The sequence below is a fragment of the Hylobates moloch genome, unplaced genomic scaffold (genome assembly GCF_009828535.3).
Source record: "Hylobates moloch isolate HMO894 unplaced genomic scaffold, HMol_V3 SCAFFOLD_5, whole genome shotgun sequence".
NCBI lineage: Eukaryota > Metazoa > Chordata > Mammalia > Primates > Hylobatidae > Hylobates > Hylobates moloch.
The window spans coordinates 43,976,902-43,993,610 of NW_026652280.1; the positions used below are offsets into that span (position 1 = coordinate 43,976,902).

The 16,709-nt window shown below is 37.5% G+C and overlaps 1 protein-coding gene across 2 annotated transcripts in view; it reads right to left on the reverse strand.

Moving 5' to 3' along the window:
- Positions 1–16,709, reverse strand: part of GALNT1 (polypeptide N-acetylgalactosaminyltransferase 1) — a 65,819-nt gene that overhangs the window by 26,375 nt on the left and 22,735 nt on the right. The window contains exons 4-5 of one of the 2 annotated variants that reach the window (XM_032152504.2): positions 6,991–7,157; positions 1,197–1,404 (exon numbers count right to left, since the gene is read on the reverse strand). In XM_032152504.2, coding sequence (XP_032008395.1) covers positions 1,197–1,404; positions 6,991–7,157 — 375 coding nt within the window. The remainder of the gene's footprint in view (positions 1–1,196; positions 1,405–6,990; positions 7,158–16,709) is intronic. The other variant, XM_058438435.1, reaches the window with a different exon arrangement.

Genomic DNA, 16,709 nt, shown 5'->3' on the forward strand with positions numbered 1-16,709 from the left:
GGCTTTAGTGTTTGGACTGCACATTTGCTCTCACTTCTTTTCAAGATTTGCAAATTTCTTACTTTTGCGCCAACTCAATGATAAAATTTAAAATTTGTTTTGCCTTTTATCCAGCTTTTTCAGTTGGAAAAGTTATTCAGAATATCGAATCCACCATACAGCCCAAACTGGAAGTCACTGTGGTTGCTATTTCAGCTGACTCCCTTCCATACTTCTGTCATCACCTCACCTTGCTTTCTCTCTATAGGTTACGTTTTATCTTCAGGCAAGCAAATATTCCCTAAAACAGTAATCTATTATTTAAAGAAAAGAATTTACAAAGATATCCTATTCTTTTGATTCTTCAGGGCAATGTTCTTTTTTCTAAAGCTGCTCTACTTTCCCATTGATTGGCCCAATGCTGTTTTCCTATTTATTCATCTTTGAAAGGGAAAAAATGTAGATCCAGCATTTGCTATCAAACAGAATAGATGCTGTGGCTTTAGCTCCCACCGTGTTCCACTTGATTAGTAAAAGTTCACTCCACTAAAATCTAAACTTAAATGTTAACATGGACAGTCTCTACCTCAAATTACAATGACAAGCAGAAATTCAACCAACATAGGTCTAGCAGACTGAAGTCAGGTTCTCTCCTGATGCACAAGAACTAAGCCTGAAATAGGGAATTCTCTGAAAAATGTGTAACGTGAAAAACTATAACCATAGGTGTTCATTACACCACCGTTCTTCCTGTATTATCTAAGATTATGGTGTTTTCCATATAAAATTAAGCATTTCAGGACACAATGTGCTTCTCTCCATTCTCTTCTACTTCTGGCTGCACTATAAGCTGAGAGGATCTGTCTGTTCCAGTATTAGCTTTAGAGAGCAAGGACAAGTGAAGGATTTTATGCTGTCTTCCCTGAGTTCACCAACTATCTGTTCTGCTCCAGCTTGATGAACACAGCATATAGTATACATTCCAACGACATGCTTCCTAATCACTCCTCATTAGCACAACAGTTTGCAAACATTCCTGCCATGCTTCAGAATGTGGTCTTCTGGATATTTTCTTTAGAGTCCTCTTCACGGATATTTTAAAGCAAACTTGGGAGGAAATTACTTTTATATTTATTTAAAAAATATAGAATGTGGCAACTCACCATATAGTTTAGGACAAATGTACTAAAAACAAACTTAAGACATCAGAAAATTACCTGTCATGTTTGATCCTGGCCAAGAGAGGCTCCAGCCATCCCACTGTACACTCACAATGGGCATCCAGGAAGGTGATCACTTGGCCTTTAGACACAGCAGCTCCTTTTAATCTAGCTCTGATCAATCCAGAACGTTGTTCCATTCGAATTACATGAACTGGTACTTTCAGTTTTTTCACATAACTCTCTAAAGGCCTTTTCAAAAAGTCTGGAAAATGAACAAAACAAAACATGAAAACCAGTGTGGCCTGGCACTATTCAGATTAAAGTAATTTTGATTTGGAAAATTTATTCAACATACCCTTACTGAACACTCGCAGCGAGGCTCCCTGACTCACAAACCCATTTTGCTAAAGGAAGCCTTTATACTCCCCAAGAGAATGGACTAGAGCTGCCTCTATTTTATTACATGCAGAGTTAGGAGACTGCCTTTGGGCTTAGACTTAACCAAGGATAGGAATACTCCTATGTTTCGCTAAGTAACTCGGTCAGACTCAATTCTTTTTCTAATCATGCTTAAGGATCAGCAATACAAAGAAAGCATTAAACCCAGACCTCAACAGAGAGAAGACACAATATGTAACAGCTGTAGAGTTCAGAAAACTGTGAAATTTCCTGAAAAGCAGAAACAAATTGTCTTGTTGATTACCACGGTCTTTGACTATACTTTTTTTTTTTTTGATCAGGAGGCAGAAAGTGAGGTCACACTTGGAAAAGAAATGCTGGACTGTTAACTGCAAAGCCAAATAGAGATCCTTAAACTGACCATCAGGTGTAAGAAAAAAAGTTTAAAAAGGAAAGCGCAATTGAAGAAGAAAAGAGAAAAAGCGGGCAAAAGGGGAAAGGGAGAGTATGTGGGTGTATGAAATCAATAGCTATCCTGGAGAGTTCAGATAAGAGGTTATGCTCCTCAGGACACAGGCAAGCATATAGGATAAGACAAACCTTACCTCCAAAGTTCACAACTGACTTTAAAAGCAGAAAAGGTGCAACTTCCTCAAAGCAAAGAGAAAATATTTTTCAGATTAGGTTGGTTTACAGAATATATGCTAGAGAAGCTATTGGTGGTAATATGGCCAAATGCCTTTCCAACTAGTCACCATACAATAAGTATGAGGATAATCTCTCTAGGGAAGAAAATATTTGAGATGGAACTACTGGGACCCCTAGAGAGATTATCCTCATATCTATTAATTAAATACTAAAAGTAGAGATCCAAAAGGCTTCCTATATAGTGAGATGGAAAAGACAAATGGGAGTAAAACGATTCTTGCCTATTTGACTCAACAAGACAAAATGACTCAATAATGAAATAATTAGGGATATAAAAGCTGTAAAAGAGAAAGGCCTATGTGTCCCACTACACCAAAACACTGATCTTTCCCATTTCTGCTAATATATTTTCTAATATTTGAGCTAAAAAGTTATCTGAAAGATATCACTGTGATTTTATGAACCAAGTCTTAGGGTCAGAAGAATCTAGCTTGATTCTGAGTAAAAAGGTAAGGGTAGTGCCAATCCCAGAGAAGAGCAACATTTTGTAGTAACTGTTAACATTTTGTGTCTGTTTAGCACAATGCTAACATATGTAATGCTAGTCTCATTATATATTTTATCTCATTTAATGCTCACAACGACCCTATGAAGTTAAGTGTTATTATGCATGCTTTAGAAATGAAAATCTAAGGCTCAGCATATTACATGAATTTGATTAAGGTGATACAGCTTAAGGGATGGATCCAAGATTCAAACCCAGGTCTGCCTGACTTTAAAGCCCATCTTTTTATCAACAACAGGAGAATCCTAGAAGAGAACTCTATAGACAGAACAATTCAGGTCTGTGGAAACACCTGATCAAGCACAAATTTAAAATACTTTGTATCCAGAATTTGACAGAATTTCATGCAGTAGGGTATAAGATACATTCTAGTACCTTAGATTAATCAAGACTGGATGTGTCATAAACAATGTGTCTCCCAACAAGTTTTTCCAAAAATATTAGTTTAAAATGTTTCTTCAGAACTAAAGCAATCTAATCCCCAAGTCCCATGTGTCTTTGAAAGCTATAGTGTCTTGTTTATGAACCAAATTTTTAAAAAAATGCATGATTCTGTGGTCTGGTAACTCACAAAATCTGCTCTTCCACAAATTTTCTTGGCATCTTTGTTTGACATCTTTGTTGCTTTCACACAATAACATTAGGATATAGGTGTCTTCAGTCGATACAGAATTACGGACTCAGGGCTGGGTGGGGGATTAGGAACTATCCAAGTCTCATTTTACAAAAATGAAGCCATGAGTTAAGAGATTATAGTTAGAAGCTACTATTACATCTAAAAACAAGAGAGAATCTTATAAGGACATCTTTATAACTATTGGCCTATAAATGGATCCCTATGCATTTCTCAGAGTGTGAGGTTGTCAGAGAGTGTGAACATCAGGGAAAAATTTCACTATTCACAGCAATGTCTCAGAAATATTAGCCAAAACTCTAAAGAGTAGTAGGGAAGAATAAGGAATTCAGAATCTAATAAATCTAACTCCTAACCTCTACTAAATATAAACCTCTGCTTTTTGTATAAAATGAAAAAATAATAGTCTTCTCAGATTAGAAACATTACATAAATTCTAAGTCTTAAGATAACTTTCTGAGATGAAAATTACATAACTTCTGACATAAACTAGGGATTCGTCCAAATTCTGACTTTATTACAGATCCTGTAACAGTAAAGTTGCACCAGAAGCAATCAGAAGTGAGGTACACAGCAGTTAAGACGTGAGGCTCTGGATTTATACAGGGTTTGGATACTCCTCTACCATGCTAAGCCTCATTTTCCTCATCAATAAAACAGGAATAATTATAGCACCTACTTCATACTTCTTTAATAAATAGAGTTACCCAGCAGGTTAACTTGAAATCAAGTATTCAGAGGCCATGGGCACACTATCTATGCTACACAACCCAATTAGGAAGTTTGCACAGAGAAGTAAATGTGAAGATTAAATGTACCAGTGTATATTATTCTTTCACCCATTCATTATATAATTCTAGACTGTTGTTATACAACAGGTACTCTGGGAACTGAGGAGATAATGGTGAGCAAACAGACCTGACAAAGTATACAGTCTACTGGGGGAAGGTACCTATTAAACAGACAAATAAATAATTCAAACCCTGGTTAGAGCTGCAGAGGAGTAGAGTGTTATGAGATGTTTTCAGAGGGATGTGACAGGTCTGGAGAGGTCAAGAAAGGCCTCTCTAAATACATCACATCTGAGCTGAACTCCGATGGATGATTCAATGATAACAATGCTGGGGGGATGGTGGAGACAAATGTTCCCTAGAGAACAATGTTCCAGGGAGAGGGAACAGAATCAGTGCAAATGAAGGCCCTGAGATAGGAAGAAGGATGATACTCTTTAACAAACTGAAAGAAGAAAATTGGACAGAGTGAAGGAGTATGGGAATGGTTCGAGATGTGACTGGAGATGCCAGGTGGGGCCAGGTCATACAGGCCTTAGTGGAGGGATTTTAATCATAGAAGCAAAATGATCAGATTTGCATGCTTTAAAAAAGCTCACTCTGGAGGCACCATGGTGAACAGATGGGAGGGGGTAAGAGTATGTGGGGACATTAGTTAGTCTATTTCCATATCCAGGTGAGAAATGATGGTGCCTTGAATGTGTCTCATGAATAGGAAAAAAAGCAGATGTAAAGAGTTACATAAAAACAAAGAGCTTGCTCTGGTTTCTGGGTCTAACAACTATGACTTAAACAATGGAGCCAAAGAAAAATACATTAGATGATTCTCAACCTGGAAAGCAAGACTGCAAATTATAACCACAAAAACAAAGATCTCGTGTCTCCCAGATATCAGAAATGGTAACCCGGATATTTGAGGCTTCCAAGGCAGGAAGATAAAGGAGAATCAGACCCCTGAGCAGGGACTCTGGAGCGGCACTCCAGGACCCTGCCTAGAGACTAAGCCTCAGGTGGAGCAGTGAGGTAGACACCTGCTCACACCAGTTTCCTCTCACAGATGTTCACAGATTGGGGTGTTAGGTGAGGTCTGCATGAGGGAAAGGAAAGAGAGAACTGGTATAGGTGAGTTTCTCTGTCACTTGTTGTGGGACCCTGCACCTCTTAAATTAGGCCATATCCTACAAAAACTTATTATTCTACACAGCCTTCTTGGGCATTCACCGAACAAGAGAGAAAAACAAAGGAGGAAATGAAAAAAATAATTCATTTTATCTCAGGTTAAGTATCTCTTCTGGAAGAATAGATTTAATCTGGCAAATATTAACATATAAGTAAACCAAGCACAAGTCATTTGCAAGATAAATGTTTGTATATATTCCTCCTTATATTAACTTAGGTTAATTTTCTTACAGAGGGATTAACTCCTAGCAAATAGATTATCCACATGAGGTTTATACTTCTGTTGTCAACAATTATTTCTTTACGTGTGGTATTCTTAACAGCTCTCATTTCTTTTGACATGTAATTATATAATGTATTATACTATTTAAATGTCTTGTGTGATTATAAACTAGCTCTTTGATTAAAAAGGTAAGATATAAGTACTTTAAAAGGTAGGATTTATCTTATTCTTCATTTGCACCTGTATAATCTGGCAAAGTAATAAGATTTAAATTGTTTTTATTGCATTAATTACTCCAAATAATTGATATTTGATGTGAATAAACTTAATTTTGGTTAAATGCATGTATTCAGTGTGGGCACAGGAAGGAGAAAGTATGATACTTAACTGAATCATAGCAGATGCAATGGAAGAATAGGCAAGAAAGTTGAAGATACTAGCAAAAGAGGTTAAAATGGTAGATCATTTAAGGCTGATGAAGGAAGAAAAGAAGTAGGAAATTATTTTCTGTAGCTCTAAATTTTTCTCATACGAACACAGGAACATTGGTGGAACACAAGACATCAATGATTCCTAAACAGATGAGATGAATAAGAAAATTAGGAAATACTGGGTATCTAAGTTAAGCAAGTTTCTTTACTGATGGACTAAGCGGAGCCTTTTCTATATGGTACTCTGTAATGTGAAATCTCTAGTAAGGATTCAGAATAAATAATATTGACCAAGCCACCTTTAATTAATATGTCCTTTCCCAAAGAGTATTTCATGAAACTGTTTGGGAGATTTTAAGCTTGTGAAAAATTCTGAGACTCCTAGAAGGACATGTGGGCAAGAGTCTGTACAGATTTATTATGAGAGTCATATTACATCCTACCTTTTCATCCTTCCTAATCCTTTTATGCACCTAGCTATAGATCATTTCTGAAACTTAGAAATGGAGAAAATAGGGAAACCTAAGAAAAATCTGGGGAACAAAGGTTCACCCAGCTAAAGCTCCATTCTACTGTCAGAGATATTTCCTACTAAACATGGGACTACATTTCTCCATTCATGGATGTAAGCAGAATCCATTCGCTCTCTACTGACTCAATCCTGCAGCTTCTCACAGAGAAAATCCTAACAAAATGATGAGAGTTTTTTCACTGTCCTGCATAATAGTTTATGTTATAGAGCATTATTTCTTTTTGAAACAAGGTTAAGATGCAACACACATTAAATGCTAATTAAAGTAATATTTTAAGTCTCACAAGGGTGTACTTTTTTACATATGTGAATGAATCCAAATGCCATATTTTGGGGATAAATTAGAATTTTGTATAAAATTATTAGGTTAAAAATTATAGCAACTAGTTTTAACCATTAGTGACAAAAGGTGTAGCAAATTATTGGCATTAAAATTTAAAATTTACCTCTTTCACTGGCATCATCTACTAGAACAATTTCTTCTATCATGTGTCTTGGTGAGCGATTAATGACACTATGGACAGTTCGCAGAAGTGTGCTCCAAGCCTCATTGTGGAAAACAATCACCACACTTGTTGTAGGAAGATTATCTGGATACACCTTTGTTTTACACCTAGAGACAAAGCAAATGCCTTTATAAAAAGTGACTGTTAAGATTGCATAATAAAGGAATCTGGACTAGAAGGGTGATAGAACAATAAAAGCAGTTTGCTCTAGTGGTGGGATCCTTGGTACCTTTTCATTTAAGTTTTGGTTAATGTTACGTGTTTAATAAATAGCACCTATTTAAAGTGATATATTTAGATTAAAATTAGTTGAAAGATGTCATTTGTATTCTTAAAATTAGGTACTTCCTTCTGATGAATGTTTTCAGGTGATTCATTTTAATGGAGAATGAAATAAAGCTATATTATCTACCCAAAACTGAATGTATTTCAAACACCCTATTAGACAAAAAATCAGAACCACTGGCATTTACGTAGTTTAATAATCTAAACAAAAATACACCTTTCACAAAAGAAGAGAAATATTTAGTGAGTACCTATCATGTACCAGGCTCTTAATCTTCCTAGTCATTCTGTAAGATGGATGCTTGGAGCCACATTTTGCAGATGAGAAACAGGGCAGGGATAGCGAGGAGGCAGCAGAACCTGACTGAAGACTCCACAGCCCATGCCCTACTGCTCCAACTCTTGATGCTGCCACCTCCATAATTAAATATCAACATGTATCTCGTTCACTAAAGACTATGCCTAAGCATGCAATAATCAGAAATACCAAACACACTCAAAAGATATGCACACAAAATCCACATAACAATTGTATGTTTCTAGCACTTTGTTAGGCAACAGGGTCTCTTCTTTCAACCTTGTTAGCTAGATGAAATTACTAGATAACAGCCTATCAGAGAACAGTAACAGCAGTAGGTAACCTGAGATCCAGGGATGTGCTTTAGAACATAAGCCCCCCCCCCACCAAACAGTGCATATATAATTCTTTCCCAGGTATCCCCAGTTCTAACAGTTGCTCCACCCTCCTCTTTCTTCCTTTATTCCCTGCTCTCTCTCAAGCTCCTCAAACTTTCCACTCCCCAGTCTCAACTGTAATCGCCTGTCAGTGGGAGTGGAAAAAGGGAAGGATGGGGAGGAAATGAAGAAAACACAAACAAGACTCCTCTTCTGAAGCTGCTGAAAGAACTCTTCTTATCGAACACTCTACCCTAGGGCTGCCAGTTGGCAGCTGGAAGAAAAGGAAAAGGGAAGGGTAAAAAGATGACAAGGTAAAAGGGTTGAAAGAAGAAGTTACCGTAGGGGCCCCATCAGCCCTTATCCTTTCTTTCTGCCAGGAGACAAGGAGCAACAAGTAGCTGTCCCTGTCCTTTGATATATTCCACTGCAGCCCCTCTCTCCCTCTTCACCATTCCCAAGACCCCTTTCACAGGATGGTCTCCATCTCCTATTACCAGTAACCTCCCCTCTATCCACTGATCCACAAAACCCACAGCCTCATTTCCACTTCACTGCCTTCTCCCTATGTTCACTCTAACAACCACAAGAAGGCCCACACAGCCTGCCACCCTGTCTGCAGCTCCCTCCTTCTAAGTCTAGGCTAAAGAGGTGGGGCCCAAAAGACTAGATTAGAGGGGGAAAAGATGTGTCCTCAGCAGTCCTAATAATACTTCTGAAAATAGTTTCCCATCAAAACTCTGTTATAAATGGTGGCTAGAATATTTATGTATATAATTAGTACTAGTTTCAGGTACATCATAGCTGAGCAAGCTGTATCGTGAATGCCTGATGCATAGACTCCTGGAATAAGACTCTGAAGTCAGGAATGGCCTATGTATGGGTAAAAGGGGTTCAGAAAAAGTGTTTCTTATATTATTTAGCTGAATCTTATTATGCCACACATATAATCTCTTTTCCCAAGTGAATCCTACTTTTTATTATTGTAGAATTGGGAAGCAGGAAACAGCCAAGGTGGCTATATAGCTGCTACCTTACCAAAATAAAATAAAATAATAAAATCAAGTAATGCATGAAAGATGTACAGTGTACAAATGGTACTGTTAGCCATGTCTATGGCTAGGAAACAGAAAGGAAGACAGAAAAATATGGAGACAGCAGATTCTGCAGAAGAGAAGTGATAACCCAAATTTACTACTTGTATAATGTGTTAAAGAATAAAATTCTAAAACTGTATGGAAAGGAAGTAAGATTATAAGAACAACAGAAAGAAACTGGATGGAAGAATCAGAGAGAGAAGCAGTATTAGGATCCAGAAGAACAGATGATAAAAAGGAAATAATTTTTTAAATCAAATAGTTAATCAGAGACCAAATTCATAAGTTAATGTTCTCTCAAAGCAAATGAGGAAACAGAGAAAATATTAAACAACCATAATTAACCTCAGAACAGGTACAAACACACATAAACACACACCCCTAACCTGGAAGAGCCACAAGGCACTTGAGAAGAACCAAACAGCCCGTTAGCATTCTAGCTAAGCTTTTCCAATCAAGAAACCACCTGTCCTTTCGTGTTTTGGGGTTTGAAGTGGGTAGGGGGATGGGTTCATACAACACAGAGCTGAGGATGAGCAGAAAGGCCACAGGCCATGTTCAGGAAGCAGCTTTCTTCCACACTTGCCCAAGTGAGACTTTTATCCTCCGTTATGAAAACTAGCCAGTGTAAGTTTATGCTAATTTCTTTTTTTTTTTTTTTTTGCGATCTCGGCTCACTGTAAGCTCTGCCTCCCAGGTTCATGCCATTCTCCTGCCTCAGCCTCCCCAGTAGCTGGTCCTACAGGTGCCCACCACCATGCCCGGCTAATTTTTTGTATTTTTAGTAGAGACGGGGTTTCACTGTGTTAGCCAGGATGGTCTCAATCTCCTGACCTCGTGATCTGCCTGCCTCGGCCTCCCAAAGTGCTGGGATTATAGGCATGAGCAACTGCGCCCTGCCAGTTTATGCTAATTTCTAAAAGTTACATACAGGTTTAACAGCAAAGTATAGGTTAGGAAGAAAGGGAAGAGTCTTAACTTTCTATTGAAATATATACATACAAAAAGTTCACAAATCATAAGTGTAGAGCTAAATGAATTTCCACAGTGAAAGCATCAAGTAGTCAGCACCCAGATGAAGAAACAGACCATTACCAATACCCCAGAGGCTTCCTTTGTGTCCCTGTCCAAGGTAACCACTTTACAGGACTTGCAGTACTACTGCTGAGTTTTGCCTGATTTTTTGAACATTACTTAAAGGGAACAATATAAAGCAACAGTTCTCAAAGTTTTTGACTTATAATCCCTTTACACACTTAGAAACTGAGGACCCCAAAGGGCTTTTCTTTATGTGGATTATGGCTATTAACGTTTACCATCATAAATTAAAACAATTTTTAAAACGCAAGTATCCACAAACACATAATACATTAGCTCTTGGAGATGACTCATCATTGCCATGTAGTGTACCCATTATCAATTTATTGCCTCTTAGTTCCAAATATACCTTTTATTACCTGCACTGTGATAATGAAACTGGCCCCTATAAGCATTTCTCCTTTGCAGTACGCATGATGCATGCATAAGCTCTGTAGGTAGAAGGTACTGCAGGGACAATGCAGGAGGAAGAAACTTCCCTCCCCGGTTCCAGTGTGCTTCCATTTGTTTTCCTCTCCCTCATACTGTGCGGTTGCCAGTGGAAGGTGGTGGATACCCAGGGCATTCACCCCGTTGAGCTTCAATAGCACCCCCACAACAACAGACCACATATATGATGGTAGTCCCATATTATTATAATGGAGCTGAAAAATACCTATGGCCTAGCGTCACTGTAGCCACCATCAACATACTAGCATAATTACTTAATCTTCAAAATACATTTAGAAGAGCCTAAGTGTGCAGTGTTGATAAAAATCTACAGTAGTGTATACAGTAATGTCTTAGGCCTTCACATTCACTCAGTACTCACTCACTCACCCAGAGCAAGTTCCACTTCTGCAAGCTCCATTCATGGTAAGTGCCCTATACAGGTGTACCATTTTTCATCTTTTATACCATATTTATACTGTATCTTTTCTATGTTTAGATACACAAACACTATTGTACTACAGTTGCCTACAGTATTCAGTATAGAAATATACTATGCAGGTTAACAGACTGGGAGTAATAGGCTATACCATACAGCCTAGGTGTGTAGTAGGCTGTACCATCTAGGTTCGTGTAAGTATACTCTATAGTTTACACAGTGACAAAATTGTCTAACGACCTATTTCTCAGAACATACCCCAGTCATTAAATAACACATGACTGTACCTAACAATTCAGAAATACAGAACTACAGAAGTCGCTTGGTATTTACTATTACTAATATTTTTCAATTGTTATAGTCCTACTCTGGCTGGATACAGTGGCTCACGTCTGCAATCCAGCACTTTGTAAGGCTGTAGCAGGAGGATCACTTGAGCCCAGGAGTTTGAGACCAGCCTGGGCAACAAAGTGAGACCCCATCTCTAAAAAAGTCCTATTCTATTTATCCTATCTCAGGGCACTGGCCTGAAAAGGTCCTGCTGACTTTTTATTAAGTTCCTGAAACTGCATTAAGAGGTTTAAATATATTATCTCATGTATGCTTATAACAACCCTAAGGCAGAGGAATTACTCTCCAAATTTTACAGATGAGGAAACTGAGGCTTAAAGTAATAAAGTAGATTGCTCATGATAGCAGCTAGTAAGTAACGGAACTACAAGTTGAATCTACAACTTATGATAAAACTTACACTGCTTATCAATCATCCATATATATGTCAAGAACTACAGTATGAAAGAAGAGCCAAGAAAAGAAGAATTTTCAAGAAATTTCCACATCAAGGTGACTATGCATGTATAATCCAATGCTCTCCTCCATGTCCTTTCAAGCTGTGATTTTCAATGAACTCTTTTTCTCCCATTAAATTTCATCTGTCACTAGCATTTATCAATGACAACTCAATATTTCATAAGACGTCTGGCTACCTGCCAGGCAGTATTTGGCAATGTTACAAAATTTCTCCTCTGTATACTCTCATTCAGAGAAGATCAACTAAGATCTAACCATAAAAGTAAGGGCAAAGCACAGTGATTCAGAGCACATATTTTGTCCCTGAGACCTAGGTTCAAATTTCACTTGCCTCACTTACTAACTATACTTTGGACAAATCATTTAATTTCCCTAAGTCCAAGTTTCCCCATTTGTAAACTGAGCACATTACTACTACTTTGCCCAACTGTTTGAATATGACAATGTGTATAATACTGGTATATAATAAAGCATTCAATAAATGCTATTAAAATTACTTTTTAAATATCTAAGACTAACTATATAGGATGCATTTGGCTTACTAAATGATTTGGAATCTGTCTTACACTTGCTTCCCTAAGATCACACATTAGAAAAGTTATTCAGGGACTGTTACTTCTATTTAACTCTTCTGAACAGTGTAATAATGTCATTCTTCCTTCCAGTTTCCTTCAGGAAACGTGCCCTTAGAGACTGTACAAGGCAGTAGAAGTTATTGGCAGACAGGATGATCTGGACACAGCCAGCTACACACCAGTTAAGCCCATGTCTTAGAACATAAGCAAGGTTTCCTGGGTTCCAAAAGGTGGTGAAAAAGCTGCACTCCAGGGGCCATCCCACACCATTCTTCCTTCCACCTCGGGGAGCAGGAATGGAAAGTAGCTGACTACCTCTGTCCAGCACAGCTGAGGCTTAAGAAAATACTATCTAATATTTACCACTTGGTATTTCATTGTGAATCTGCTTTGGAAGTCAGGAAATGAGTAGAAAAATAAAGAAAAAAAAGTGGAGATGGAAAAGTCCCTTTGGAGTCAGCTTCTCCTGAGAATCAAACAGGGACCTGGAGCTCACTCCTTGAACAGAGGCCTTCTCTGTATCCTAGATTCCAGGAAGTGTGCAAAGCACTTTACAAATCCTCACAACCACCCCTGTAATTCTCCTTATCTTAGAGATAAGGACCTGAGGTATAGAAAAGTCAGGCAACTTGTCCTAAAGCACATAGCCAGTAAATGGCAGAGCCAGACTTGGACTTTGCCACTATCAAGATACTAATGAGAAATTTACCTAGAGACAATTTGAAAAGGAACAAACAGAGAAAAAATAAGAGTATAGATTGAGAAGCTCTAGTATATGCATATAAGTAGCTCCAAAAGAACAGATTGGAGGAAATAGTGAAGCAGCAGTATTTGAGATTACAGCTAGGAATGTCCCACAATTGAAGAATAATATCAGTGCTCACATCAAAAGTACACTATGTGCACTGAACATGTAGGTACATAAAGATAAATCTACACCTTGATAATTACAATATACCTAGGTCTTACTAATAAAGGAAAAGTATACGGCTTCCAAACCAAGAGACAGAAAAACATGAATACTAAAACTTTGCCAGTTGAAACTGTATCACTTAGAAAAGCAGGAAAGGAAGAAAATGAAAAAGATACTAAAAAGAAAGCAAGATTTATTAAGTCAAACTTTATGAAATTGTCATTTTCATAGGTCAAAAGTGGTTGAATATCAATTTCATGATTCAACCTAAAAGAAGTTCAAATATATCAAGTCATAATACACGTAGATCAAGTAATAATGTACACAAAAGTCATCTATTAAAAACCAAAGATTAAATCTAAAATACAGAGTCCCAGCCCGGGAAACGTGTCGTGAGACCCTCATTTCTACAAAACATTTAAAAAATTAGCCAAGTGTAGTGGTATGTACCTGTAGTCCTTGTTACTCAGGAGGCTGAGGTGGGATGACTGTTTGAGCCCAGGGGGTTGAGGCTGCAGTCAGCTGTGACGGCGCCACTGCACTCCAGCCTGGGCAACAGAGGAAGACCCTGTCTCTCAAAAATATGTATGTGTGTATATACAGAGTGACAGTCCATTCAATTGTAGGCTGCCTATGAACATGAGCACGAGAGAAGCAAAAAATTAAATACATAAATGGTAGGCTGTCATTTAAAAGAAAAAAAAGTCCAACCATCTAGTAGAAATACACCTAAAACAAAGTCCTTTCCTACCCCAAGATCATAAAGATATTTGCTCCTATGTGATCTTTTAGGGCTTTGCTGGTTTGCCTTCACATTTATTTCAGGTAATACATATAAAATTGATTTTTCTGTATGATGTGCGGTAAAGATGCAGTTTTTTTGTCTTGAATTATATCAAGTTGACCCAGCATCATTCATTTGTTCATTTTTTAGATCATCCTTCTACTACCACATAGTGCCACCTTTGTCCTAAACCAAGTGTTCAAGTATGTACGGGACTGGTCATGAACTTGCTATTGTGTTCCACTGATCTGCTTGTCTATCCTTGCAACAATACCACATTATCTTAATTATTACAGTTTTCTAAGAAATCTTAATAATTCTATAAGAATGTCTAGCTCTTCCAGGTCTTTGCATTTCCAGTCACATTTGAGAATCAACTTGTCAAATTACACATGCATATGTGGTTATGATTGGGACTCCATCAAATCTACTAATGAATGTAGAAAGAACCAACATCTTTATAATATTAAGGAGTCTGACCCCATGAATGTGGGATAGTTCTCCATTTATTTAGGTATTTAATTTTTCTTTGCTTTAGAATTTACTCTGAAGAGCCTTTCTTGGATATTTGATATTTTCAGATTGCATTATAAGTAATATTTAAAATTGTTTTATTTTCTAGCTTTTGTAAGAAAACAACATATAGAAATGCAATGTATTTTTCTTTTTAATATTGACCTTAAAACCTTCAACCTTGCTGAATATGCTTTTTTTTTTTTTTTTTTTTTTTTTGAGACAGAGTCTCACACTGTTGCCGAGGCTGGAGTGCAGTGTGGCGTAATCATGGCTCACTGCAATCTCGAACTCCTGAGCTCAAGATATCCTTCTGCCTCAGCCTCCTGAGTAGCTGGGACTACAGACATGCACCACTGTGTCCAGCTAATTATTTTTTTGTAGAGATGGGGTCTCATCATGTTGCTCAGGCTGGTCTTGAATTCCTGGACTCAAGCAATCTTCCTGCTTCAGGTGCCCAAAATGCTAGGGTTACAGGTGTGAGTCACTGTGCCCGGTCTCTAAACACTTTTTATTCTAATCCTCTAATTCTTTTGGATTTTTGTTATACACAATCATGTTAACCGCAAATAATAAAATTTTAATGAACTTCTTAATAAATTTTAATAAATTTTAATTCCTCTCTTCCAATCCTTATAACAGTTACTTCTTTTGCTTGCCTCCTTACACTGGCTAAGACCTCCAGTATGATGCTGAACAGAAGTGGTGTTAACAGGCATCTGTGTCATGTTCCAGATCTCAAAGGGAAAGCTTTCAACATTACTATTAAATATAGATATTTGCTGGAAGGGTTTTATTTTTCTAGAAATCTTTTGTCAGATTAAAGAAGTTCCCTTCTATTCCTAGTTTGCTAAGGGGTTTTATCATGACAGTGACAAATTTTATCAAATGTTCTTCCTGTATCTAATGAAATGATCACATAACTTATCACCTGTTTTCCTATAAATGTGGTGAATCTAAATGATCTTCAAATCTTAAACCAACTTCACATGCCTGGAATAAACCAATTTATTTTTAATGTATTATTTATTCTATATAGTGTTGGATTTCACTTATAAATCTGCATCTATGTCGAGATTACTGGTCTGTAATATTTCTTTGTTGTAATAACCTTGTCGGATTTTCATATCAAGATCATGCTGATTTCATGAAATAAGATGGATATGTTGCTTCCTTTTCATTGGCAAAGCCATCTATGCCTGGAAGTCTGTGTTTACGTCTGACTGTGTGAGTGTCTGTGTGTAAAGATTTTTTTTTTTTTCTTCGAGATAGAGTCTCTGTTGCCCAGGCTGGAATGCAGTGGCGTGATCTGGGCTCACTACAAGCTCTGCCTCCCCAGCTCACGCCATTCTTCTGCCTCAGCCTTCTGAGTAGCTGAGAGAGACTACAGGTGCATGCCACCACACCCGGCTAATTTTTTATAGTTTTAGTAGAGACGGAGTTTCACCATGTTAGCCAGGATGGTCTTGATCTCCTGACCTCATGATCTGCCTGCCTCGGCCTCCCAAAGTGCTGGGATTACAGGCGTGAGCCACCATGCCAGGCTGTGTGTAATGATTTTAAATAATTAATTCTACTTAATAGCTATGGAACTTGTATTTTCTTTTCTCTGATGTCAATTTTACTAAGTTATATTTTTCTAGGAACTACTAATTTCATCTAAATTTTAAAAAATTGGGATGTTATTTATAATATTCACTTATAATCTTATCTTTATGTCATTGTGGTAACACTTACCATGAGATCTACCCTTTTAATAGATTTTTAAGGGTACAATGCAGTATTGTTATCTACAGGCACAATACTGTATAGCAGATATCTAGTCCTTATTCATCTTGCATAACTGAAACTTCATGCCCACTAATCAGCATCTCCTCATTTCTCCCCTGCCACCAGACCCTGGCAACTACTATTCTACACCCTGCCTCTATGGGTTTGACTATTTTAAAAAACCTCATATAATCTACGTATAATCTTTCAAATGTCTGCAAGACGTGTAGGGATGCTGTCATTTTCATACCATTATTTGCTATTTAGGAGA